This window comes from Parambassis ranga, chromosome 13 (genome assembly GCF_900634625.1).
Source record: "Parambassis ranga chromosome 13, fParRan2.1, whole genome shotgun sequence".
In the NCBI taxonomy this organism is placed as follows: Eukaryota; Metazoa; Chordata; class Actinopteri; family Ambassidae; genus Parambassis; species Parambassis ranga.
In genome coordinates this window covers 23,161,093-23,187,977 of record NC_041033.1, presented here as the reverse complement: position 1 = coordinate 23,187,977, position 26,885 = coordinate 23,161,093, and the positions used below count along the sequence as shown (strand labels likewise).

Sequence of the window (26,885 nt, the reverse complement as noted above, 5' to 3'; positions counted from 1 at the left end):
GCCTCATCCACCATCACTCCAACCTTCAGCTCCTCCACAGATGTTCTATTGGATTAGGGTCTGCAGAGGGTCTACTAGGCCAGTCCAAGACCTTGATATGCTTCTTCATCCACCCTCCCGGTGCTAAGCAGCTGTCCTGTCCCTTCGGCAGAAAAACACCCCCGAAGCATCCTGTGTGCACCTCCATGTTTGAAGGTGGGGCCAGTGTTCTGGGAGTCATAGGCAGCGTTCCTCCTCCTCCAAACACGGCGAGGTGACTTGATGCCTAGAGCTGGGTTTGGTCTCATCACTTTCAGCCGGTCCTCCTCTGAATCAGATGTTCAGTGTCTTCAGACGGGCCTGTACACGTGCCTTCCTGAGCAGGGGGACCTTGTGGGCACTGAGGGATTTCAGTGTGTTACCAACTGTCTTCTTGGTGATGTTGGTCCCAGCTGCCTTGAGATCATTGAGTAGTTCTTCATTATCACTGAAGCTCCATGAAGTCAGATCCTGCGTGGAGCTTCAGACCGAGGGAGACTGGCAGTTACTTATCTTTATTTACCAACCATTCACCAGCGGCTGTCCCCTTCTCAGCCAGCTGCTCGAGACGGTCTTGTAGTCCATTCCAGCCTTGTGTAGGTCCACAGTCTTGTCCCTGACATCCTTGGAAAGCTCTGTGGTCTTGGTCCTGGTGAAGAGTTTGGAATCTGTGTGTGACACAGGTAAGGAGCTGAGGGCTCCTCATGTCAGCTCCTGACCTGTAAACACACCTGGGAGCAGACGTCCTGCTGATCGATGGAGGATCAGATGCTTGTTTCACTCAGGAACACGTGAATTCATTCAGTTTTCTGTCTCACTGTTCAAATAAACCCACTGGTTACAGACTGACCACTGGTGGACAGAGTCAGCAGGGTTCAGTCACGTTCCCCCTGGCTGTCAGCTCCTGTTGTTTTCCAAAGCTTCAGCTGTCTGCTGTCACTAAGACCTGATCGTACACTTCCATATTCTGCATGGCTGTGATGGTGAGGAGCTTGTTCAAATACTGCAGGATGATCAAAGACACCGGGAACATGCTGAAGTCCATGATGTCTGCAACAACCGCAGCTCACTCCATGACTCATGACATCTGACAGTTTACACCATAAATCCATCCCGTTCATACTGTGTGTGTTCTGATGAACAGCACGTGTGAGGTTTGTGTAACTCATGTGACCTCGTGGGGGCGCTAGATACAGTCATCTTAATGGCCTTAGAAGGATTCCTGGTTGTTGTGGTCCAGGTGAGGATGGGGTGCCCAGGAAGTGCTTCACAGGAAGACCTTTACACCTGTGGTGGAGCTGACTGTGGTTCACCAGTCAAAACACGACACAGCTGCCATTTTAGAAATAAATGACCAGGTCACTCTGGACACTGCAACCCATCGAAAAGTATGGACGGTCCGTAAAGTGGGACATGATGTGAAATGGTGTCAGGGTTTTGCAGCTGGAAGCCTCGGTGCCATGAAGCGGATTGGATTAGAGAGGGGGCGGTAGAGAGACCTCGACAGGCAGCGGCAGAAAGAGCCAGATCCGCGTGGAGGGAGGCGGAGGGAGATCTGGAGACAGAGGGGGCGCAGCGTCAGTCTGCTTCCTGCCGTGGACCAGAGCGGACAGAGGCGAACCACAGCCAGAACCACCCGAAACCTGCGGCTTGTTTTCAGGTAGGAACCCCCACTCAGCCTGCGTGGGGTCGGCTGCGGGTGCTCCGCGTGTGTTTGTGAGAGGACTGCGTGTTTTTGTGCGGATGCTGAGGCGGAGGGATGCGGAGGGGCGCTGCTCCTTCTAAAATAACCCTGCGCCTCTGACGGCTCTAACTGCGTGGAAGGTGGAACACGTCGCTGTGGGTCTCGGCTGTGGGGTCCAGCTTTCACGCCTTCGTGTTTCTCTTCCTGCGCGTGTTTTCATTGTGTGTCCGTGGGGCGTTTTTCACGTCCTGCCGTTTACTACGCACATTGGCACAAAGCACGAACCGCGCCTGTCGCGCTCCGTGCGCGCTCCGTGCGCGCTGTTTTGGGTGTTTTGGGTGGTAAAGGTCTCTGTGCGGGTCTCTGTGCGGGTCTGTGCGGCGGTCTGTTGTTGTTTTGCGGTATTTCGGGACTCCGCTTTGGGCTGTTGTAAAATGGAGGCTGGATGGAGGATGCTGCCATGGCCGCCTCCTCCTCCGCCTCCTCCTCCAACCTGCTGGTAGGCTGAGCATCACATGGTGCTCATACAGTCTACTGACGATCTACACATCAACAGAAAAATATGGATTAATAATACTGATCAGATGTGTTTTATTAAGGATTAGGTCTTTAAAGGGAGCAGGGTTCTTTCGGCTGCTGGGTCCCAGTGTAAGCTCCACAACAGCAGGGCTGAATCCACACAAGGTCATTATTGATCCAGGAGGAAAACCCACATGAACATGGCGGCTTTAATAAATAATTAATATCAATTTAAAGCCGCAGCGCATGTGTATATATATATATATATATATATATATATATATATATATATATATATATATATATATATAAATGAGAAGTGCAGCCAGGCTGTGATTAAAAGAACATAAAGAAGAAGGTCAGTGCAGGTGGCGCCCTCTGGAAGGAAGTGACGTTCATGACACAAATCTTCAGGGTCCGTATCCTGGATCAATGATTGTTTTGTTTTGTTTTTTTACTTCAGAGAGAATCTGGTTACCATGGCAACACAAACCCCAGATTTCGAGCTTCGACCTTAACAAATAGGGACAACAGTGATAGACAATGAGACAAAGGACCGGGTCATCGATCTGTTGTATGTCCACAATCCAAGACAACGTCAAGGGTGTAAGGAGACATCTGCCAATGTCTCCATCAGCTGGCAAATGATAAACTAATCTGTGTTAGCCAGCTAGCTAAAATATTCAACTCACACCACTTACCAATAAACCTGACGTAGAACGACCGGCGCTCTCTGAGTCGGCCTAGCTGTTAGCTGAACCGTGGACTGACCAATCACTGAAGAGCTCCCCTGCAGGCACGTGTCAGTGGTGTCTGTGTAATCCCTCTCACTGCCAGAAGAGGGAGACAAACACTCTGTGCTGTAATTATATAAAGAACCAAAGACTCATGGGTTGTAGTCCGGTGTTAAAGACAGAAGAGTGAACATGTCTCAGGTCTTCAGAAAGTCACACAGCAGCAGGAAACCCATGATGTTTCTGTGTGTGTGTGTGTGTGTCGGCGCTGACTCATGGTCGCGTTGTGTCACCTTTGTCACGTTCAGATGGTGCCGCTGCTCCGTCCAGCTGAGACCACAGATATTACATAAACCACATTGTACCGAGTGTAAACACACATGAACTCAGACGAGGCGCTGCAGACGGAGGACACGTGCGTCCTCATTTCTCATGTGTTTCCTTTGTGTTTACAGACCAGATGTGTGCTGTGTGAAGCCATTTAAGTCAGATTAATGTCTGTGTTAATATCTGATGCAGCGGTTAGCTTAGCATGTAGCTGCTGCAGACAATGGCTGCTGTTTGTGTGCTCTCGCTGCACAGCTCACACTGTAGAGACGTCGCCTTTGACTTACTTGATGGAGTGTGTGTGTGTCTGCTGCAGATGAAGAGGGCCGTACTGGTTTAACTGGTGTGTCGCAGCACTGCTCAGACCAGTGTGAGGGTGGATGTTGTAGGAAGCAGTGCAGCCGGCTGTGTTTATAATCAAATACAGGCTGAAACATAGCGCCATGAATCAAAGACCTGCTCCATGGTCAGAGTATTAGATCTAAATTCACATTTCTTGATATTTCCTGTTTGGGCGTCTGAAAACAGCAGAGAGACACTGATGGAGGAGGAGGAGGCGGAGGAGGAGGCGGAGGCTGGATGGATTTCAGCATCGTGTCCATTTGCTAAAGTGCAGAGCAGATTTAATCCAGTCAGGCCTGTCAACAGCTAATGATGGACAGGAAGTGTTAGCATTAGCTGCTGCCATTAACAGTGCAATGGGTCAATTAGCCTGATTTATTTTTTTTCCTGACTTCCTCACACACACACACACACACAGATTTGTCCATTCAGCACCACACCCTCTGACTGGAACATGTGCTGGTCCACGGCCTCAGTGACATGAAACTAATATTAATATTAGTACTTCAGGTCGTTACGCTGACATCTGTAACACATCATCTCTGACAGGAGAAGGATAATCCCTGTTTATTTAATCTGATGAGTTTGTCTGCCTGTCAAATTTTCCAGTGAACCAGAACACCACCCATAACCTCCACCAATAATATCAATCAAAGTGAAGGAACCCAGCACCACCTCCTCTGAAATGAGGTCTCCAGGTGTACACTACGGATCCCTCTGAATTCTCCACTGATCTGTAGAAGTGTACTGATGTGATGTAAATACTCAGCTCAGTACTGATCAGTACACAGAACACACACAGCTCCATACTTCTGTCCCTCTCCTGACGGTGCTCCTCCACTTCCAGCTTGTCTACAGCTTGCATTCAGAGCACAGGTTACGTCTGCTGTGCTGTCATGGAGTGCGTGCTTGCAGCTGAAACTAAGACTTCACCCGACAACAAGACATTCTGTCTTCTGATTGGCCGATAGGTCGCTAATTCCAGACAGCTGTAGGAGCGCACAGTTGGACAGTCTGCAGGAACTTCTGTGCTGTGAAGTTAACTGTTTCTCTGCTGAGGAATGCCAAGAGTGTGAACTTGTGTCTGATGCAGTGTGTTTAATCAATCAATAATATCTGACATGATCACTCTTCCTCTTCTCTGTCAGGCCCAGCTGCAGCTCACCATGACAAAAGAGGAGAACGTGGAGGTGCAGGAGAAGGAGAGGCACGACCGGGAGGAGCAGGAGGAGGGCCGGGTCCAGAAAGAGGAGGAGGAGGTGCTGACTGAGGAGGAAGAGGGGGACGAAGAAGATGAAGATAATGAGGAAGAGGAAGAATACGAGCTAGAGGAGGAGAGGGAGGGGGAGGAGAGGGCAGAGGTGGAAGACGAGGAGGAGGACGACCAAGAGGAAGAGCGGGAGGAGAGAGAGGAGCGCGAGGAAGAGGAGAATCCGCCAGCCGAACCAGAGCCAGAAACACCACTGTCCGTGTCCGAGTACCAGAGTCCTGTTCTTGAGCCGCGTCGCAGAGCCATGGTGCACCCCTCAGCCCAGGCCCCACTGCCCAAAGACTACAGTACGTTCCACCTTAACGACATCCATCCAGACCACCTTAAAAACTGCATTTTTGTGCGTTTTGTGTCGCTACGTGTACAGAAATGTTATCTGGAGCTGTTACTGAGCCACACCCCTCATGGGGAAACCAAATGAGCATCACATTTCCACCTTTGCACCAAATGAAGTGATGGAGATAAACTCGGCCTGTCGGTGAAATGAAACCTCACAGCTCAGCCGCGGCGCTGGCAGGAGGCGGAGCTGCGGGGCTGATCTGATGATGGAGACAGAAACCTCTTGGCCGTCCTGATTGCTGTTCTCTCTCTTTGTATCCGCAGCGTTCACCTTCTTCGACCCGAACGATCCGGCCTGTTTGGAGATCCTCATGGATCCACAGACCAGCATCCCCGAGCTGTTCGCCATCGTGCGTCAGTGGGTTCCACAGGTGCAGCACAAGATCGACATCATCGGCAATGAGGTGAGGACGCACAAACACCATCTTCATCATATTCAGAGTGTTCGTCAAGGTTTGGTCACATGATTTAATTGTGCAACATCTTTTTGACAAGTATACATTCTTCACAAAAACCTTTGTGTGTATTGTGCAGAGAAAAATAAGAGCAGGATGGATGGAAGCTAATGCTAATGCTAACCCTTTAAGTAACTGCTCGCCTGGATCTCTGCCCTCATTCTGTGGCTGGCACAGAGCCTGGATCCTGACTCAGTTGTCATTGTCACATTGACCCAGATTCAACCCTCTGGACACACACACACACACACACACACACACACAGACACACACACACACACACACACACAGACACACACACACACACACACAGAGGTAATGGACAGCGAGCTGCAGGGAGAAGCAGCCTGAATGTTTCTTTAAACATAAAGCAGACACTGAGTAGAAGTGTGGACGTATGAAGGTCAGAGGAAAGTCTCTTGAACCTCCCGTCCCATAGGGGGCACTGTGGTGATTTTCACTGTGTTTTCCAACAATACATGTAGTTCAAGTTTTAGATTAGCATCGTCTATTCTGATTGGACGCAGCAGCAGCAGCAGAGCCCCTATACAGATATATGTGAGGACTCATGGAGGGAGGACCTCCTGTCCATCAGTCCTCATCTGAACTGACCAATCAGCAGCCGTTAGCAGCATGCTAGTGTTTGATGGGCTAACTCAGCTTCAGCTGTCAGAGAGACCAGAGGACATCACCCACACACACAGTGTGATAATGACCCAGTTAAAATGGCTGCATGGTGAAAGGGAGAGAGAGAGAGAGAGGCATTGAGGCTTCACCCTGACTCAGCATAAAGCTGAATGAACCTGCTGGAGACGGTGACATGAGTCACAGTGTGTCTTCATTTGAAGTTTTAACAGCTGTCCTGAATGTGGCTCAGACGTCCTCGTCCCCCTGCTCGTCCCTGCATCATCAGTCCAGTTATTCTCTGCCTTTAGAGCCGTTCTTCTTCTTTACGTTTTTTAACAAAGGTTCTCCTCCTCTGTTTGTTTTGTTCCTGTCTCTCCCTCACATCCTACAGCTGGGGCTATGAATGTTCTATATTTCTGCATAAATATGACCCAAAGGTGCAGCTTAGGTGACCTTCTCAGTGATTAACATTTCCAGTAACTTCTGATCAGTCGTCCACAGCGGCTCGGAGCTTCAGTCCATTCTGACATGAGCTGCTTGTTTCAGGTGCTTTTACAACACTTCCTTTGGAATGAGGTGAGGACTCTGACTCGAGCCTGCTTATGTAGAACCTCTTGTGTGTTTGGGGTCGTCACTCAGTCCAGCTGTGTCAGATCCTTTAACAGCTTCTCTTTAGCAGCTCTTCCCGCCTCCTGCTGGTGATCAGTGGACCTGCATTACACTGTGTGTCTGATCTGTCCTGTCTGTCTGCGTCTCAGATCCTGAAGCGTGGTTGCCATGTGAACGACCGTGACGGTTTGACTGACATGACGCTGCTTCACTACAGCTGTAAGGCCGGAGCACACGGAGTTGGTAAGACATTGATTGTTGATTGTTTGATGACTGTTTTAGAGCAGCCTGACGGGGCCGGAGGCTGGATGGTCCTGGTCCGGTGCTGCACTGCCCTCCTCCTCTGCTGCTTTAGAGCCGGAGCCTTCAGTTTTGTCCTCCTTGTGTGTGTGCAGGCTACCCGGCGGCGGCGCTGCGTCTCACCAGTCAGCTGATCTCTCTGGGCGCCGACGTGAGCCTGAGGAGCCGCTGGACCAACATGAACGCCCTGCACTACGCCGCCTACTTCGACGTCCCAGAACTGATCCGAGTCCTGCTGAAAGCCGCCAAACCCAGAGGTACACACACACACACACTAAAAACACAAACTCGCACACACACTGAGCCCAGTAATGGAGGTCGTCGTCTGTGTTCCCACAGTGCTGAACTCCACCTGCAGTGACTTCCACTACGGCACAGCCCTCCACATCGCTGCCTCCAACCTCTGCCTGGGTGCAGTCAAATGTCTGCTGGAGCACGGAGCCAACCCCACCGTCCGGGTAAACGCCTCAGCTCTTCACCCTGCAGCCTCATAATTCTGGATTCATCTAAAGAAATCTGTATTTGTCTTCTCATGTGAGTGAGAGCCCCTGCAGGGCTTCGTTTCTAAACTCTGACTGGTTTCTGCAGAACGATAAGGGTCAGGTTCCCGGTGAGGTGGTTCCGGATCCGATGGACATGAGCCTGGACAAGGCGGAGGCAGCCATGGTGGCCAAAGAGCTGAAGCAGCTGCTGCTGGACGCCGTCCCCCTGAGCTGTAACCTCCCCCGAGCCACGCTGCCAAACTATGACAACATCCCGGGAAACCTGATGCTGTCCTCACTGGGGCTGAAGCTGGGAGAGCGCGTGGTCCTGGACGACCTGAAGGTCAGACATGACGGGTCTGGATGATGCTAGAATCAGACCTCCACTGGTTTGTGGGTCTCTGCAGACACCTTCCTCGTGACCCCTCTCTTGTGCCTCTGTCTCTCAGGCTGGCACGCTGAGGTTCTGCGGGACGACGGAGTTCGCCAGCGGTCAGTGGGTCGGCGTGGAGCTGGACGAGCCAGAGGGAAAGAACGATGGCAGCGTGGGCGGCGTCCGCTACTTCATCTGCCCCCCCAAGCTGGGTAAGAGCTGCCGAAAGAGGGGCGATGGCTTTAATGGACATTTGTTCAGAATGATGGACTCGCTGCTTTCACAGCGTCTCCACCAAACAGAGCAGAACGCAGAGCTTCAGTGTTGACGCCGTGTCTAAGGTGTTGGTGTTTGTTCTGTAGGTATTTTCGCTCCAGTGTCAAAGATCTCCAAGGCTGTGGATCCGACGCCCTCCTCCGTCACCTCCACCCCACGGACCCCCCGCATAGATCTGGCCTCCCGCCTTGCTGGAAAGACCAAGAAGGACAAAGAGAAGAAGGAGAAGGGGAGAGAGAAAGGTAAGCCAGCCCTGGGAGGTCTCTCAGGGGGCTGAGTTAAGGTTTGGTCCATCGGGGTGCTGACTGAGTTTGCTGTGTGCTCTCAGCCCAAAGGAAGAAGTCGTCTGTGGTCAGTCTGGATCCAGAAGGAACCAACGTGGAGGTCGGAGATCAGGTCCTGGTGGCCGGACAGAAAAACGGCATCGTCCGCTTCTACGGCAAGACGGACTTCGCTCCAGGTGTGTGTGTGTGTGTGTGTGTGTGTGTGTGTGTGTGTGTGTGTGTGTGTGTGTGTGTGGGTCAGACCATTTAACATCTCTTATTTTGAAGTCAGACACAGGAAGTGAGGAGCACCTGGTCAGGTAACAGACCTCGTTCACAGGTGGTGTCGTCAGGTCTTGTTGCTGCTCTGAGGTCTGTCGTGTTCCTTGTCCTGCAGGTTATTGGTTCGGCGTGGAGCTGGATCAGCCCACAGGGAAACACGACGGCTCGGTGTTTGGAGTCCGCTACTTCAGCTGCCTGCCCAAATATGGAGTGTTTGCTCCGCCCTCTCGGGTCCAGAGGTAACCTGGAGGCGTTTTATTTACATGAAATTATAAAAACAAACATGGCTGACGTGAGTCTTGATGAATGTTTCCAGAATCGCGGGCCCTAAAGACGGATCACAGAACGACAACTCCATGGTGAAGAAAGTCCACCAGGTCACCAGTAAGTGGACTTTGATAACAGACCTGTTTTTACCTGGGATTTTTTTCCTTTAATAATCAGTGACACGTGTGTGATGGATGATTCCGCTTAAATCCTCTGTGCAGCCAAAATAAGACAGAATGTTCCTTTAGCTTGAGGACTGACTGACGGATGTTCTGTTTGTCCTGCAGTGTCACAGCCGAAACGTAACTTCAACACAATGCGTTCCCCTAAAGACCTGACCTCTGAGAACTCCATATCCAGGTGAGGACACACACACTGACACACACAGTGACACACACACTGACACACACACACACACACTGACACACACACACACTGACACACAGTGTCTTCACATTGATTGAGTCTGTATACTAACTGAGTGGGCGGGGCTAACTTCAGTCTAAAGCCGGATTGGTTAAAGAGTTTAGGATCAGATTTACATGTTGCTAATATAAATATAGCTGCTCCTGCTTTTCTTCTTGCTGGACTTCATCTTGCTTCTCCTGCTCTCTCCTCTTCCTCCTCCTCCTCCTCTTCCTCCTCCTCCTCCTCCTCCTCCTCTTCCTCCTCCTCCTCCTCCTCCTCCTTGTCCTCTTCCTCTTCCTCTCCTCCTCCTCCTCCTCCTCCTCCTCCTCCTCCTCCTCTTCCTCCTCTTCCTCCTCCTCCTCCTCCTCCTCCTCTTCCTCCTCCTCTTCCTCCTCCTCCTCCTCCTCCTCCTCCTCCTCCTCCTCTTCCTCCTCCTCCTCCTCCTCCTCCTCGTCCTCTTCCTCCTCCTCCTCTTCCTCCTCCTCCTCTTCCTCCTCCTCTTCCTCCTCCTCCTCCTTGTCCTCTTCCTCCTCCTCCTCCTCCTCCTCTTCCTCCTCCTCCTCCTCGTCCTCTTCCTCTTCCTCCTCCTCCTCTTCCTCCTCCTCCTCCTCCTCCTCCTCCTCTTCCTCCTCTTCCTCTTCCTCCTCCTCCTCTTCCTCCTCCTCTTCCTCCTCCTCCTCCTGCAGGCTCCTGTTCTGCTGTTGGTTTCCGTGGATGCTGCGTGCTGAGATGCAGTCCTAACCTCCTCCTCTTCCTCCTGATCGATTTCTTCTCCATCTTCTTTCTCTCTCTCTGAGGCTCCTCAGACCTTCACTGTCGTCAGTCCAGCTTCTCGTGGTGAAACCTTCCGTCTCCTCTCAGCCCAAATCCTCCTGATTTAGCCGTTCTATAGCAAATTCTAGAGTGCCTTGTTATCAGATCAGAACGTCCTGCATTCCTTTAATGAAACTGAGACTCCAGCTGTCCCTGAGCGCTCCCTCCTCCTCCTCACTCGTCTCTTTGTGTGTTTGGGGCAGAATGATTTCCTCATCACGTCCGTCTGTGCTCCTTTGTTTGTTGTTCAAGTTATGAAGCGAATGGCGAGCTTAGCGTCGGCTAGCATAGCATCAGAAACCATAGTCTGAGTCCTGATGGCGGCACGAGAACGGCTGCGCTGATCCAAGATACAGAAATAAACAAACATGGCCGCCGTTCAGATTTAGCTTTATAACGTGAAAACAGGGTTAATGTTTTTACTCCTTGGTACATTTTTCTCTGCTGGAATGTGAATGCTAACATTTTACTTCAAATCTGAGCTCGCTGCCATTTTCCAACAAATCCGACCAGCTTCAGTCTTTAATACATAAACATCATAGCACCTGTAGAGTAGCTGTCATTATTAATCCAGCCAAATAATCTAGATCCTATAAAAAGCTGCACTCATAATCTGAAATTAACCAAAACTGCTAACAGACCCAAAACGAAGCCGTTCCAGCCCCGCTTCATGTGATATTAATGTTTCTGTTTACAGTTGTACAGCTCCAGAACCTTCTCTCTCTCTCCTCCGTTCATCTGCGAAAACACGAAAACCTGCGTGTTAATGTTAACGAGCTGAAACCAGCAGCATGTAAACGCTGTCTGTACCGAGCTCCGCGTCCATGTCTCTGCCGGCGCTCTGATGACACAGAGACGGACACGCCGAGACCGCCGAGGCGCTGTCAGGCTGAGAGGACGAAGGATGTTTACACCACAGGGAAGGGTGGAGTCGAGAAGACGGCGCGGTGGCCTGACGGCAAATAATCAACTGTAGTTTATATGAGCAGCGCCCTCCTGTGGTTAGAACATGTCACCACCGTGTAAACATTTGTTAAGAGTTTTTACATCATAAAATGTGTAATGATCGATCAGGACGAGTCCTAAGACAAACCTCCACCTCCTGGGTGCTGGTTGAAGCCACCACCCGCCTCCATTTTATGACTTTTGGCGGTCTTTATAACCGCACGCATCAGGATGTTGTTGGAGGAGGTGACTGTTGTTCAGAGATGAGGCCAAAACCTGCAGTCCCTCCTGTGGCCTCTAGGGGCAGACACCACATGCAAGTCAGTCCTCATAGACCTGTTAAAATGTCCAGCAGAAATAAAGGTTCTGTCCAGGTCCTGAAAGCTGGTCCTGAAGTCCCCCCTCTCGGTCTGTCTGAGCTCTGCAGCCTCGGCTGAAGGAGGCGCTCTGCGGTTGCTCTGGTGATGCTTGCACTGTAACAGCTGCAGAGCTTTGTGTTGCTGCTCTAATTCTAAGCCTCTGACCCGCCAGCTCTGTCTGGGGTCGTAGGTCGAGTCTTGGACTGGTCATCCTGTAAAGGTGTCTTTCAAAGTCTCACTGTCCTGAGACCGCCTGACTGAGACACAGAGCGGACCGCGGGTCTCGATATGCAGATGGCTCGCAGCTCTACCTTCCTGTTCTCCTGCAGCTTCTGCTCATAGTGTCACACAGGAAGCTGCACGTCGGCGGATGCTGAAGCTCCCTCCATGTTAGGCGAACATTAGTGGACCACAGTGACGGTGGACGTGTGTCTTTGTACAGTAAACGTACAGTTACAGTACAGTCAGTGTGTCCCAGTGAAGCCTGTGTCTTTCTGACTGCTGTGTAAATGTGGAGCTTTCTCTGGACTCACCACTAGGTGTCACTAGTTATCTTATCATGGTGAAGAACACGGCGTTACAGAAGCTTTTTGTATTTCCTGTTTCATTCGCTGCGTTTCATGGAAGACTCTGCTGCTTCTGCCTGATCAGCTGGTGAACCACAGACTGGTTATATCTCTGCGTTGCTTTTGGATGTGTCTCCTTATTGTAACCCTCAGAAGCCCCACAACAGCCAGCAGGCTTAAAAAAAACTCACCCAACATTGTGAAATCATGCATCATATTCTCCACCAAAGTCTCTGAGTTAAAAAACCTCCAAAACGAAAGAGTTCACTCCAACAAGGTTCAGTAAAAACAAACATTTCACACGTCTGCCTGCAGACATGATGGAGCTGAGACCAATCAGAGCACTCTGACTGATCATGTGACAGGGGAAAGGTGTTTTAAGGCTTATAAATGTGCACGAACAGCAGATATGTGACGTTTGTAGTCGACCAGCTGAAACAGTCTCACGGCTCTGTCCTGTGTAACTGAATATAACTCATAGAAGTAACTCAGCACTGGTGGTTTGAACATTAATAAGTCTTAAGAATATACAGTATATAGCCTATATTTTGATAACTTCACTAAGTGTACTTTTTGTTCTCCGGTTTTGTAATGTGTGTGTGTGTGTGTGCGTGCGTGCGTGTGCGTGAGTCACTCCTGTTTTAAAAGCTGCTGGACATCGAAGCGTTAACACAGGAGAAGGAGCCTCTCCCTGACCAACACTCACTGCATGCTCTCAGTATTTTCTGATTAGTTGTCTTCTTCTCATCAGCATGGAAAGGCTTAATAATAATAACACTGATCTCTATGAATATAATAAAGACTTTGATGTTTTCCTACCGCTCCCGTCTGATGCTTTAACTCAAAACCTGCGCAGGCCGAGCCCAGAAGCCTGATGGTTACATACAGCCTGACTCCACCCACCCATCCATCCACCCACCCATCCATCCATCCACCCCTCCATCCATCCCTCCATCCATCCCTCCATCCATCCATCCACCCATCCACCCCTCCATCCATCCATCCATCCACCCCACCCATCCATCCATCCATCCACCCATCCACCCCTCCATCCATCCATCCATCCACCCCACCCATCCATCCCTCCATCCACCCATCCATCCATCCATCCATCCATCCACCCCTCCATCCATCCCTCCATCCACCCATCCATCCACCCATCCATCCATCCATCCATCCACCCACCCCTCCATCCACCCATCCATCCACCCCACCCATCCATCCCTCCATCCACCCATCCATCCCTCCATTCATCCATCCACCCATCCATCCATCCACCCATCCATCCATCCATCCATCCATCCATCCACCCCTCCATCCATCCCTCCATCCACCCATCCATCCATCCATCCATCCACCCACCCCTCCATCCACCCATCCATCCATCCATCCACCCCACCCATCCATCCCTCCATCCACCCATCCATCCACCCATCCATCCATCCACCCATCCATCCATCCATCCCTCCATCCATCCATCCATCCATCCATCCATCCATCCATCCATCCACCCATCCCTCTATCCATCCACCCATCCATCCATCCATCCACCCATCCCTCTATCCATCCCTCCCTGTGACATGTCCAGGTGCCTGCTCCACCTCAGCTGCCTCCTCCCAGTGTGAGGCACAGCCACCAGCTTTACTGTACCCATCAAAATCCAAGATACTGAAACACCTCCCTCACGTGGGACAGACTCCCTGGTTCTACCAGGAGGGAGAAGGTTGCCCTGTCCAGGAGAGAATCATCTCATATTTTGAGGGACTGATTCTCGGTCTAGCCCCAAACTGCTGCTGGAAGCCCCGCTTCAAGAAAATCATCTGCAGAAGATGAGCGTGCACCTTCCTGAGTGTGCAGGGGGCCGTCCTCATAGGACAAGACTGGAGACAGGGTGCAGCGAGGGAGCACTGTGTCAGACTCCTTTAATCCAACAGCTAACTCGACCCTGAGCTCTCTCCAAAACATCTACAAAACAAGTTCACCACAAGCTCCCGGGCTGCTCTGTGCTGGTACCAGGCTGCTTCACCGCGCTGCAGCTGGACAGAAGCCGCTCTGTTCCTCCTGGGTCTGAGACCCAGCATGTTCAGTTACAGATCAATAAACAGGCAGAGGTTTTAAATCAACTAAATTTTATTCATGAAAGCACCAGAGGTCACAGTGAGGTGTTCAAATCCACACTCACTCATTTTCAATAAATTACATAGAAATACAAAATATTTTACAACAGCTCAGCGGAAAGTGTCTGCAGGGTTTGAGGTGTCCTCACAGCACCCGAATGCATCATGACAGCAGACGTTTGTGTCAACCTGAGACAGACTCCGCCCTGAAGTGCCCTCAGAGAGGAGACGAAGGCGCCGCTCAGGGCATCAGTGCAGGATGAGACCGAACGTCTCACAGGAACGAGGTCAAGAGCTTCTTCTCTGCCGCGGAGCAGGGAGGTGGAGGAGAGGGGGATTTGACCTTCGACCCGCTGTGCTGCCGCTTCCTCCTGGCCCTGCGGTTCTTAAACCACACCTGGAAACATAAGAAGAGGTTTTGTTATCATACAGATTAAAAAAAACAAAAACAAATCCCCTCACAAATCAGTCACTTTCATCAGCAGCAGGAAAATCTGACTCTGCAGGCTGAGCTTCATGCTTAAAAATGAGTTTGTGTTGATGTGAAATCACCAAATATTACTTAAGATTCTGTTTTATAAAACAACACACACTGACTTTTAATTTGGATTTTAAAAGTAAACATCTGCTGCATGATTTGTGCGTAAAAACGTTTCCAAACTGAATGTTACGCACAAATTACGCACCAGGGTTTTTCTTTTAAAAGGCCGATTTAAAGAGTGTTTTATAAAACGTGTCAATCTAAAGTGAAACTTTTATTGGTATATATCGATATATATATATATATATATCCACTGTGCGTAAAATGTGTCCAAACCGAGCCTGGTTTTACGCCGTCGGCCTGGCAGGGACGGGTTAAATAGGACTCACCCTCACGGTCTCCTCGCTCAGCCCGGAGCTCCGTGCCAGCTCAGCGCGCACCTCCACCGCGGGATAGTCGGTAAGCTCGAACAGAGCCTCCAGCTGCTTGGTCTGACTGTCGGTGAACACCGTCCTCATCCGGGCCTTCTGACGCGCCTGCAGCTGCGCAGACACTCCGACCTGATGGAAGCCGCTGTAACCCGCCAAAGCCTGCGCGTCTGGGAGGAATAATGACATGTTTGCATTAACAGAATGAAGTGATAAACCAGTTTGTCAAACTTTACATCCTCACATTTTAAATTAACCCCTGACTGAAACAGCTGACGTACCCGCAGAGTCCTGGCTGAAGTGCATGTAAACTCCAGAGTTGGGATAAATTCCGGTGAAGTCTGTGTGATGGAACCCGGCTCCATACGGGCACAGCGCCTCTCCACAGCCCAGCCCTCGGTACTGAAGACAACCAGGGACTAGCACGGGGATCGGAACCGGCGCAGGGACTCTGAGGCTCCCTGAGTCGAGGCTGAGGCCGCCGGGGATGCCCCGCAGGTATCCGTCAGGTGAGAGCTCCTGCGGCTTGTGGCCCAGCTGCGGGGAGAGGATGCGCTCGATGCTGAAGTCCGACACTCTGCTTCCGTCCATGATGCCCAACAAGTGTCCTGAAGGCTGCTGTGGTGACCTCTGAGCCGCAGAGGGGCCGCAGCTTTAAGAAGAAGTCCGAGGCCGCCATCAGACCCCTGACAGCTGATTAATATGTTAATGAGCGTGTTTGATGGCAGCGGTCAGTCAGACATGAGAGGAGCGAGCACTTTGACTGGAGCTCTGAAGTGGAGGATGATGTGATGATGGACCAAAGACCTGTTTAATCTGCCACTTCAAACATCCGTCATTAGTACTGTTCATCTGGACCTCAGTGCGCATGTCCGTTCAGAAGGACCGTTTGTTTATCCAAGTATTTTTATTTATTAATGTTATCTGGATCTAAGACTCACAAAATGACAAAAGTTGGAAACAGAAATAAAATAAATGTAGAAGACTAAAGACCAGGCTGCAGCATTACAGTGTGAACACAATACAGCTGATAAAACACTGTGATTTGTCTTTATAATGATAAAATAACCAAAGACAGAACAGAGCTGTTTTATGATTAATCCTTAAGAAATCAAACATTTACTTTATTAAATGTAAAAAAAACAAGTTAACTCATTAAATCAGATTAACTGCAGTTAAAAGCAGATTAAAGTGAAAAAAAGCTACAAACACAAAAACATCCTGTTTACATCAATCATGCTTTAACATCGTCCAGCAGAGGGCAGGTTAACTCAGGACCGCCTGACAGGACTTTGTCATACTCTGCAGTGTGTGCCTGTGGCCTGCAGGTGTCGCCACTCTGCTGTGTTTCCTGTAGGAAACTTTTATCAAACACAAACACACACCTCACCTGCTGAACACAGCTCAGTGAAACTGTTAATGCAGCTTTGATGTGCAGCCGTTCACACCTCGTCTGTTAGTTCAAGAGCTTCAATCAGACCTGCAGGGGTTAAAGGCAGATCACTCACCAACACACTGAAATAAAGGCTAATAAGCCACATCTGTGATAATCACTGTTTCAACATGAAAATTAACCCTTACATGTAATTTAAAGTTCCTGTGTGTTGGGATATTCAGAGTTAATCTCAGTGAGGAGCAAAGTAGGAGAAAAACACACCAGTTGTGGAAAGTAACTAAGTATTTGTACTTTGTTTCTGTACTTAAGTAATGTTTATGTATTTGTACTTCAGTAAAATCACAGCTCATCCTTCCTCCTCTGACTCCATGCTGCAGCTGTCCCCTGTCCTTTCTCCTCCACTACATGTCTCCAGTGTCTGTAGTTCCTTGTTCCATGTGATGAACACAGTGCTGGACTGATGTGAGGTCAGACTCTGCATGGAGCTGGTGTCACGCTGCAGCTGTGTTTCTATAATGAGCCTCAGTCATGATGCCGGTGCTCTGGCTCAGTGAGCTAACTAGTTAGCTGCTGTCTGCTAACACAGGTCCATCCATTAATGTCTGATGAACATGAATCATCACATGAATCTACAGCAGGAACACTGACACAGTGAACATGCTGAATGCCTGTTTGTTATCAGCAGCCTCTCTGTTCACTTGATGCCCACAGCCTGCCTCATGACACACAGACCTGTCCACAGCTGCTTCTGGACTCAACATGGACATTAACTACACATGCTCCATTTTACTTTGATTATTTTAACCTGTTCACATCCTTTGGAAATCAATCATATATATTCAGTGTGTGAGTACTTTTACTTTGAATACTTTAAGTACATTTAAAAGTACTTAAGACTTTTACTTCAGTAGGCTTGTTGATGCAGCACTTCTACTTTCACTTGAGTATATATTTGCTGGGTATTTGTACTTTTACTTGAGTACCAGGCTTCAGTACTTCCTCCACCACTGAACAACACAGATGTGACATGTGATGCAGTGTGTGTGTGTGATGTTAGCTCAGTCTGACTTCTGAGAGCAGATCAATCAGTGATCGATAGCCGATCAATCAGTGAGCTCTCTGATCTGATGGATCACAGGCGGTCAGATGAAAGCAGAGAAACTGCAGCAGATTAAAGGCTGTTTGATGTCTGCTGGATTATGTCGCTGCACTTTTTGTCTGTCAGGTTATTTGCTGCTTTGTCTCAGCATGAATCAGCAGACTGCAGCTGAGCCTCTCCCTCTCTCTCCCTCTCTTCCTCTCCCTCCCTCTCTCCCCCCCTCTCTCCCCCCTCTCTCCCCCCTGTCTCCCTCTCTCTCTTCCCCTCTCTCCCCCCCTCTCTCTCTCCCCCCCTGTCTCTCTCTCCTCCCTCTCTCCCCCCTGTCTCCCTCTCTCTCTCCCCCCTCTCTCTCTTCCCCTCTCTCCCCCCCTCTCTCTCTCCCCCCTGTCTCCCCCCCTCCCTCTCTCTCCCCCCTGTCTCCCTCTCTCTCTTCCCCTCTCTCCCCCCCTCTCTCTCTCCCCCCCTGTCTCTCTCTCTCCCTCTCTCCCCCCTGTCTCCCTCTCTCTCTCCCCCCCTTCTCCCCCCCTCTCTCTCTTCCCCTCTCTCCCCCCCTCTCTCTCTCCCCCCCTGTCTCTCTCTCTATCCCCCTCTCTCCCCCCTGTCTCCCCCCCTCCCTCTCTCTCCCCCTGTCTCCCTCTCTCTCTTCCCCTCTCTCCCCCCCCTCTCTCTCTCCCCCCCTGTCTCTCTCTCTCTTTCTCTCCCCCCTGTCTCCCTCTCCCCCCCTCCCTCTCTCCCCCCTGTCTCCCTCTCTCTCCCCCCCTCTCTCTCCCCCTTTCTCCCTCTCCCCCCTCCCTCTCTCCCCCTGTCTCCCTCTCTCTCTTCCCCTCTCCCCCCCCTCTCTCTCTTCCCCTCTCTCCCCCCCTCCCTCTCTCCCCCCTGTCTCTCTCTCTCTCCCCCTCTCTCCCCCCTGTCTCCCCCCCCTCCCTCTCTCTCTCTCTGTACTGTAGCTGATCAGTAAACATGGCGGGAGTTCACTTGCAGGGCTTTCTGGCCGCGTCTCATTTCTCCCTCCTTTGGTGACCGTCTGTGTCCGGCCGCGTCTCATTCCTCCTGTCCACCCTAACCTTTGGCTGGGTTTCAATGTTGTGTCTGCTCTGTGGACGCCTCTTGGCCGCGTGTCAATACTCTGTGATCTCCACAAATTTACTGGCTGCGTTTCAATACTATAAAACGCTCATTTGATGGAGTGTGCTGGACTGAAAATAAAGATGGAGGGGCCCTTTGTGACATCACCTGTGGATCATTGGATTATCATCCTGCTGAACACATCCTGTCTACATTTTATTTTATGCTGTAATCCAAGACAGTGGAGGCTGGAGAGAGGACAGGAGAGGACAGCGTCCTGGTGAAGCATCATCCCTGCTGCACAGCATCAGTGATCAATGCATGCTGGATGGATGAATGAGGGATTAGACTTTCTGTTTCTGTTGTTCTCAGAATAAGAAGAATGAGATTAGCTCCCCCGCTAGCTTGTTAGCTGTGATTAGCTTGCTGTCTGGCTGCAGTAACTGTTCTGTGACACTTTAAATCTGTAAACCGCATCAGGTTGTGCACACACACACACACACACACACACCTACAGCTTGTCTCCATGACAACCACGGCGCACACACAGTCAGCGGCTCAGCCTAGGAAACGGTTGCATCTGCTGAAGCATGTTAACAATGCTATCTACACCGTGCAATACCACTTTGAACCACTAGAGGGTGTAGTGAGAAGTTATCAGAACCGTTTGTGGGGAAGTGTCGGTGACAGGGTCCATCTGTCGGTCTGGACCGAAGCAGACGGGCCGACACTGTGACATCACGCGCCTCTGTCTGATTGGATGTGATCTCTAATCAGGACTAATCAGAACCAGGGAGGAGCTGCAGATTTGAGTCTGGACCTGGCTGACGTTTTCAGCCTGTAACCCGGTGATGACCTGAATCCTCTGAGAGAGCGAGGGAGAGAGAGAGAGAGAGAGAGAGAGAGAGAGGGAAATAATGATGTAATTTATTGATGAGGATAAAACAGGACGTCTGTGTGCAGATCTCTCTGACGGAGGATTATTCAGGAGTTTGTGAGATGGCGCTGGTCCTGCTGGCACCACGACGGGTGACTCATCTCACAGCAGCTGCAGGCGGTTTGGAAATATTGACTGAAAGGATTTACAGATTAATTACAGATTATTATTGGTGAGAATTCAATCACAAGCCACAAACATTATTTTTAATGAACGTCTCTCAGCAAGTTCCACTCGGAGCCTGATCCACGAGTGGGACAGCGCCTCACAGAGTCTCACAGAGTCTCACAGAGTCCCACAGAGTCTAACAGAGCCTCACAGAGCCTCACAGAGTCTCACAGAGTCTAACAGAGCCTCACAGAGCCTCACAGAGCCTCACAGAGTCTCACAGAGTCTCACAGAGTCTAACAGAGTCTCACAGAGTCCCACAGAGTCTCACAGAGCCTCACAGAGCCTCACAGAGTCTCACAGAGTCTAACAGAGTCTCACAGAGCCTCACAGAGTCTCACAGAGTCCCACAGAGTCTCACAGAGTCTAACAGAGTCTCACAGAGCCTCACAGAGTCTCACAGAGTCCCACAGAGTCTCACAGAGCCTCACAGAGCCTCACAGAGTCTCACAGAGTCTAACAGAGTCTCACAGAGCCTCACAGAGTCTCACAGAGTCCCACAGAGTCTCACAGAGTCTAACAGAGTCTCACAGAGCCTCACAGAGTCTCACAGAGTCTCACAGAGTCTCACAGTCTCAGCTCAGTGATAAATCATGCGGAGCAGCCCTGAGGATGGCGCCATCTTGACAAAGTGACCCTCTCACACTTATCTCGAACAGACGTGCAGAGGCAGCATCACCCGTGAGGCCGAAGGTCGACGTCTTCGTTCCTGCCTGTGACAGGAGGAGCTGGAGGCGGAGCTCCAGGACCCACAGGTGTCTCGCCCCGTGATTTGTTTCACTGTTTCAGACCGCTTGGTCAGGTTTTAGGAAAGAACAGTTTTTTTCCCCTGTATTTTGTTATTCAGCTGTCCGTTACTACGGCAACAGCATCACTCATTTCTGCTCTGTGCCTGTCGCCGGCCTCATGGCGTCCACATAACCCTGCCCCTCTTAAGGAATGCCTGAGCTGCTTTCACTTCAATTTAGATTCAAGATTCAAAGTGTTTATCGTCATGTGCACAGTATAGAAACTGGTTCTTACTGCTGCTCACACTGAATGCCACAAAGTAGAATAATTAAAAAGAGCAAAAAGATGCAAATAAGTACACAAAATATAAACTATGGACGTACATGAAGCTACAAACATATAAATGTGCACGTGTGCTACATCAGCTGTTTGTTGAGCAGAGGATGAATCATAGTGCAAAAACTGTCAGGAGGTAAACAGCTGTACATGTGCAGGGTATTAAGGTGCATGAAGAAATAAACAGATAAACAGTGTGTAAACAGTCGGTGTGTAAACAGTCGGTGTGTAAACAGTCGGTGTGTAAACAGTCGGTGTGTAAACAGTCGGTGTGTAAACAGTCGGTGTGTAAACAGTCGGTGTGTAAACAGTCGGTGTGTGTGTGTGCGGGGTACAGTCCACTGTTACAGACTCCTGGACCTCTGGCCTGAGGGGAGGAGAGTGAACACATCAATGTAAAGACCTTTGTCCTTCATGATGTCACTCTTACCATACAAACTGACACTGGCTGGATCAGCTGCAGTGTGTGTGTTTGTCCAGCAGGAGGCGGTGCAGACAGCAGAGCAGACAGACATTATGTAACGTCTCTGTCTTTGCTGGGTCTCCTTTATCTTTTCATCGACTTCTCTGTCATTCAGTCCCCCCCCCCCCCCTCTCTCTCCCCCTCTCTCCCCCCCCTCTCTGTTTTTTTCATTTTGCACCTTTACTATCAAAACACATTTCAGCTCTTTGTCTCACACACACTCTGCAGACAGTCATTAGACGACTGGCTGACCTTCACTGCACCACACAGCCCACAGGAGACACACACACACACACACACACACACACACACAGAAACACTCACACAGAAACACTCACACAGACACACATACAGAGACAGACATACACAAACACAAAGACACACACAGACACTCACACAGAGAAACACAAAGACACACACACACACACACACAGAAACACTCACACAGAAACACTCACACAGACACACATACAGAGACAGACATACACAAACACAAAGACACACACAGACACTCACACAGAGAAACACAAAGACACACACACACACACACACACCTGCAGCCTGCGTCCTGCCGGGCTGTTCAGCACCGGAGGCGGTACAGAGTCTTTCTCTGAATAACGTGGTCTCTCTTCAGGCCCGGTTTAAGTCGGCTCTGCAGGATCCTGCTCAGATGGATCCGCCCGCCTCGGCTGCTTCTGATGAATCAAACACACCCGCAGGTTCCACACAGAGCTGAACTCAGACTCAAAGAGGTGATCAGACAGTCAGACCCGTGGACCTCTGAGGGACGTCACAGACCAGGTCTGCCTGTGCTCGGGCTCCGGCCAGTGTGTTGTGTTGTATCCACTCTTTTGTTGCACTCTGCTGTGGTCGCCCTCAGGAGCTGCACAGAGGTGTCTGTGCTCTGGTTAATGTCCCATAATCCTTCACTCAGAGAGCAGCCAGCTCCCATAGGTGTATTGATACATATTAGGAAGAGGCTGTGTGTGACTCACACTGGGTCTGACCTTTGGTATTTATCTGTCTGCTGGTCTCACTTTTTGTCTGATGTGGTTAAAACTCTGAGGAAATGTCAGCCGTAAACAAGCAGCACCGAAAACACGACACCTGACCTGCTTTTATGTCATTTCTGTCCTCTTAGTGTGTCTGATAACACTCCACACACTGCCATCAAAAAGGTCAGGGAAGATGTAGCAGTAAAGGTCACACACACACACACACAGACACACACACACACACACACAGAGTCCTTTAAACAAAAGAACAAGTGAAGCAGAACTTTAATTATGCAGGCTGTGTGTGTGTGTGTGTCTGTCTGTGTGTGTGTGCAGATGGGTGTGGCATAAGAACAGTAAGGGGTGCAGCCCTGTGATTGGTCAGTGTACATACAGCGACCTGATTGGCTGGTTTGCATCACAATAAGAACAGTGATTTGCTGACGGGTCGACAGCGGCCTCCTCATTGGTCAGTTTAGAGAACAAAAGAGTGTGTGAGCAGCGAGGCAGAAAGGTGAGGAGGTCAGAGTGTGTGTGTGTGTGTGTGTGACCACATGCTCCTTCTATTACAGCACAAATTGCTCAGAAATAATCACAGATTATTATCAATATTATTATTGTTGTTTATTCATACATAATATAAGCATAGCGGCCATTTTTGATTTGCATGGGACAGACTATGGCTCCTCCCACCCTGCCCTGTTCCAAACATTTATTTATCACCCCCACCAGCTCATCCTCTGCAGCTCCTCAGCATCCACACACTTCAGACACACGCTGCCACTATTAACCCCACGGCTGCTTGAAAAGAAGGCGGAGCCTCATCACACACGGGGCCTGCCTAACTCTTACAGTCTCGTGAGGTTAATGGACCAGAGAGGGCCCGATCCTAGAAGGCTGGTGTCGGACTCGGTGGTGTCGGTGCAGCGGTGTCTTGGTGGGACCGTGGCTCTGACCCGCCTCAGAAGCAGAGCCTTATGTAATCTGCTGCTGAACCTCCCTTTGAAATATGGCGCCTTACGTAACTGCCTACAACAGCAGGCCTCATTTACATAATTGTATAGAGATAACGTCAGTGCTGGGATCTATGCATGAGACACACACACACACACTCACACACACACACACACTCACACACACACACACTCACACACACACACACACTCACACTCCATGACAGTGCTGCATTGATCTGTTGTGTCTGTCGGCTCACTGACTGTGTTTAATGTGACGAGCTGAGCTTCACTGAAGAGTGAAGGACGCAGAGACCTGAGGACCTGAGAGGACCTGAGAAAACCTGAGAGGACCTGAGAGGACCTGAGAAAACCTGAGAGGACCTGAGAGGACCTGAGAAAACCTGAGAAGACCTGAGAGGACCTGAGAAGGACCTGAGAAGACCTGAGAGGACCTGAGAAGGACCTGAGGACCTGAGAGGACCTGGGAAAACCTGAGAGGACCTGAGAAGACCTGAGAGGACCTGAGAAAACCTGAGAAGACCTGAGAGGACCTGAGAGGACCTGAGAAGGACCTGAGGACCTGAGAGGACCTGGGAAAACCTGAGAGGACCTGAGAAGACCTGAGAGGACCTGAGAAAACCTGAGAAGACCTGAGAGGACCTGAGAGGACCTGAAAAAGACCTGGATGCACTTGAGGAGAACCTGAGAGGACCTGGATGGACCTGAGGACCTGGATGGACCTGGGAGGACCTGAGAGGAACTGGGAGACCACCGTCAGCCTGAGGCCATGTTGTCCCTCCTACAGAGGACGGCTGTGGATCTTCTCCTCATGGTGTTCATGTTTCTTGCTCTTTGTGGGTCTCAGTGATGTCAGCTGATGCAGCCATCAGGTGGCTTCAGCTGGCTCTGACGCCACCTTCAGGTCAGATGCAGTTATTTTCTCTACTGTCGAGTTTCTCGTGACAGAAGAAGTGTTTTTTCATATAGTTGCTTTTTCCTCACAAATGTGTGTTTTGTGTAGACGTGTGTAGGTGTGTGTTTTTCTTATAACTGCAGATCTTTTGTCTGACAGTAGAACAGCTGCATGTACGACGCTTTGTGTGTGTGTGTGTGTGTGTGTGTGTGTGTGTGTGTGTGCTTTGACGGCCGCGTGCCGTTCAGTGTTTCTCAGCTTCCTGGTTCTGAGGGCTTGTATCACGTGGTCAGAGGTGAAATATGAAACGTCAGAGGAGGAGCGCGAGGACTTGTCGGAGGTCTCCTGTGTTCATTGATGGGACGCAGCTGAAGTGGCACGTGATGCAGGTGAGCAGCGCCAGGTGTGCGCGCGTGCAGGATGGGAGGGGCGGGGCCTGTGGAGCAGCAGCAGGTGGCTTCTTGTTTCCTGCTGCGGCTCAGTCTGCAGACAGAGCCTCCTGCGGACAGCACCCGCTGATCACCCGCTGATCACCGTATTGATCTGAAACCTTCGCCTGAAACCCGGAAGTGGTTTTCTGACGGTCTGAAGTGAACTCGGCGTCTTCTGGACGACGCTTTTCTCCCCGTTGAGCTCGTGCAGCAGGTCAGTCCTCCTCATTGATCGTTGATCAGAAACAGCCGCGGCCCACTTCCGGCTTGTTGTTGTTTTTTCTGACTTTTTATCCGCGTGAGAAAGAAGCTGAGAGTCACCGGAAGTGTTTGTTGTTGTAACACATGTTGTCAGACTGAAGGTGTCATTTGTCATTTGAGTGCTGCTCAGGAACCGGTTTTTAAGTGTGTGTGTGTGTGTGTCTGTCGGTGTGTGTGTGTGTGTGTCTCTGTGTCTGTGTGTGTGTGTCTGTGTGTGTGTGTGTCTGTGTGTGTGTCTGTCTGTGTGTGTGTGTGTGTGTGTGTCTCTGTGTTTGTGTGTGTCTGTGTGTGTGTCTGTCTGTGTGTGTGTGTAAGGGAGACATTCATTGACACAGGCTCGTTGTCAGGAGTGTATCCAGTGTCTTCTGTGCCCTCGGGGTACGAGTTTGCAGTGTGTGTGTCTGTGTGTGTGTCTGTGTGTGTGTGTGTGTGTCTGTGTGTGTGCTGCAAATATCCCTGTGTTGCCATGGTTACAGTGACATACATCAGGCAGAGGAAGGGTCACCTCAAACTTTAACTTCTTGTCTTGTGTAAACATGTTTTGAACATAAATGGTTTATACAGACGTTACCATGACTACATGGATCATCATAGACCATCATGCATTGCAGCCTGTCTCTCTGTGGTGGGATTGTTGCTGCTCACACTGCTCATGTTCAGGTGCAGGACTGTAAATTTCCATTTGCAGGTTCAGGTCATTACCACGTCACACACACACACACACACACACACACACCGCCTTTGTTTCTGTTTTGACTGATAGAATCACCATGAAAACTGTCGGTTGACCGAAGCCGTGTCTCCGCCCAGTGAAGCAAACACTCAGACCTGTTTGTGACGACAGGCGGATGCTCTGCCACACCTCAGCTGGTGTGTGTCTGTGTGTGTTTGATTTGTTTTCTTTCTTCTGATGGTCTTTGGATTTTTGTTTGTTGGTCGGTTGTGTAACAGTTTGGGATGTGACGACACACTCGGCTCATGAGAATAACACAGCACTGGGTGTGTGTGTGTTGTGTTGTGTGTCTGAGGCCCAACACACGGTAAACTGTAGTCAGAGTTTTGCCTCCGCCCTGCTGGGCGCGGTCGTCCGATGACCCTGTGTTGTTGTTGACATCCTGCCTGTGCTCGGGGTGGAGGGTTACAGTGTCACTGACACCTGGATGAGGTCACCGCGCTCAGGTCAGGTGACCTGAAGTGAGTGACACCGGAGACGTGGAGACATGCTGAGAAATCCGTCTGACCTGATTCCCACTGAGGTCTGCCTCTGCCTGAAGGCTCAGGCTGACGTCTGCCTCGACACACAGCAGAGGAACGATTCTGTTCATCGCATTCAACTGATAAAGAGACGCTAACCATTGATTTATTGATCGGCTGGTTGTTTAGTGTTCTTTAGCAGGAGCAGGACAGCAGCCAAAGTGTTTTTGATGTGCTGAGGCTTCATTATGACCCACACTCCCCTGTCTGTCCGGACCTCAGGACCACCTGATGGTTGGACAGGAAGCAGCGGCATGGAGACAGCACGCAGAGCGGGGCTGGGTGTCCACATACATTTGGCCGTGTAGTGGAGTCCTCGTGGAGTTCTGACCTCCTGACTCATGTGTGAGGGTTTGTGTACTGTGAGCTGTGTGGGTCTGACACGTCTCTCCTCTCCCCGCCGCGGTGACGCTGCCTCAGCTCAGTTAATTCAACATTCAAATCTCCAGATGAATGTATTTGGGTCATGAGATGAAGATCTGCAGCTCCTCTGACACCTTTAGAAATGTTCAAGTGAAAGTACATCTGAGGCTGAGCTGAGCCTGGGTGTTATGAAGTCTTATCTGTGGCCTGTTCAGCGTGCGGCTGATACTCTGAG

The 26,885-nt window shown here is 50.3% G+C and overlaps 3 protein-coding genes across 6 annotated transcripts in view; 2 read left to right on the top strand and 1 right to left on the bottom strand.

Annotated features, from left to right (window-relative positions):
- Positions 1-1,551: 1,551 nt before the first annotated feature.
- clip3 (CAP-GLY domain containing linker protein 3) lies at positions 1,552-13,004 on the top strand. Of its 2 annotated transcripts, XM_028419256.1 has the most exons (14): positions 1,552-1,678; positions 4,773-5,181; positions 5,498-5,637; positions 7,074-7,167; positions 7,320-7,481; positions 7,564-7,682; positions 7,813-8,049; positions 8,156-8,291; positions 8,442-8,597; positions 8,684-8,815; positions 9,016-9,139; positions 9,217-9,284; positions 9,455-9,527; positions 10,262-12,882. In XM_028419256.1, the coding sequence occupies exons 2-14, from the start codon at positions 4,791-4,793 to the stop codon at positions 10,314-10,316; spliced, it is 1,887 nt and encodes a 628-aa protein (XP_028275057.1). In that variant the 5' UTR covers positions 1,552-1,678; positions 4,773-4,790; the 3' UTR covers positions 10,317-12,882. The 2 variants fall into 2 exon arrangements, with proteins under 2 accessions (XP_028275057.1, XP_028275058.1); XM_028419257.1 differs by lacking the exons at positions 1,552-1,678; positions 10,262-12,882 and adding an exon at positions 12,889-13,004 and having other exon boundaries at positions 5,002-5,181.
- A 1,645-nt stretch (positions 13,005-14,649) lies between these two features.
- dharma lies at positions 14,650-15,875 on the bottom strand. Its single transcript, XM_028420133.1, has 3 exons — positions 15,566-15,875; positions 15,246-15,454; positions 14,650-14,772 (listed from the first exon to the last, which is right to left on the bottom strand). Exons 1-3 carry the CDS (start codon positions 15,873-15,875, stop codon positions 14,650-14,652), a joined length of 642 nt encoding a protein of 213 aa, XP_028275934.1.
- Positions 15,876-24,784: 8,909 nt separating this feature from the next.
- Positions 24,785-26,885, top strand: part of LOC114444583 (uncharacterized) — a 16,233-nt gene continuing 14,132 nt past the window's right edge. For all 3 annotated transcript variants that reach the window (XM_028419255.1, XM_028419254.1, XM_028419253.1), the window contains exon 1: positions 24,785-24,986. The gene's annotated coding sequence lies outside the window, so the exon portion shown is untranslated. The remainder of the gene's footprint in view (positions 24,987-26,885) is intronic.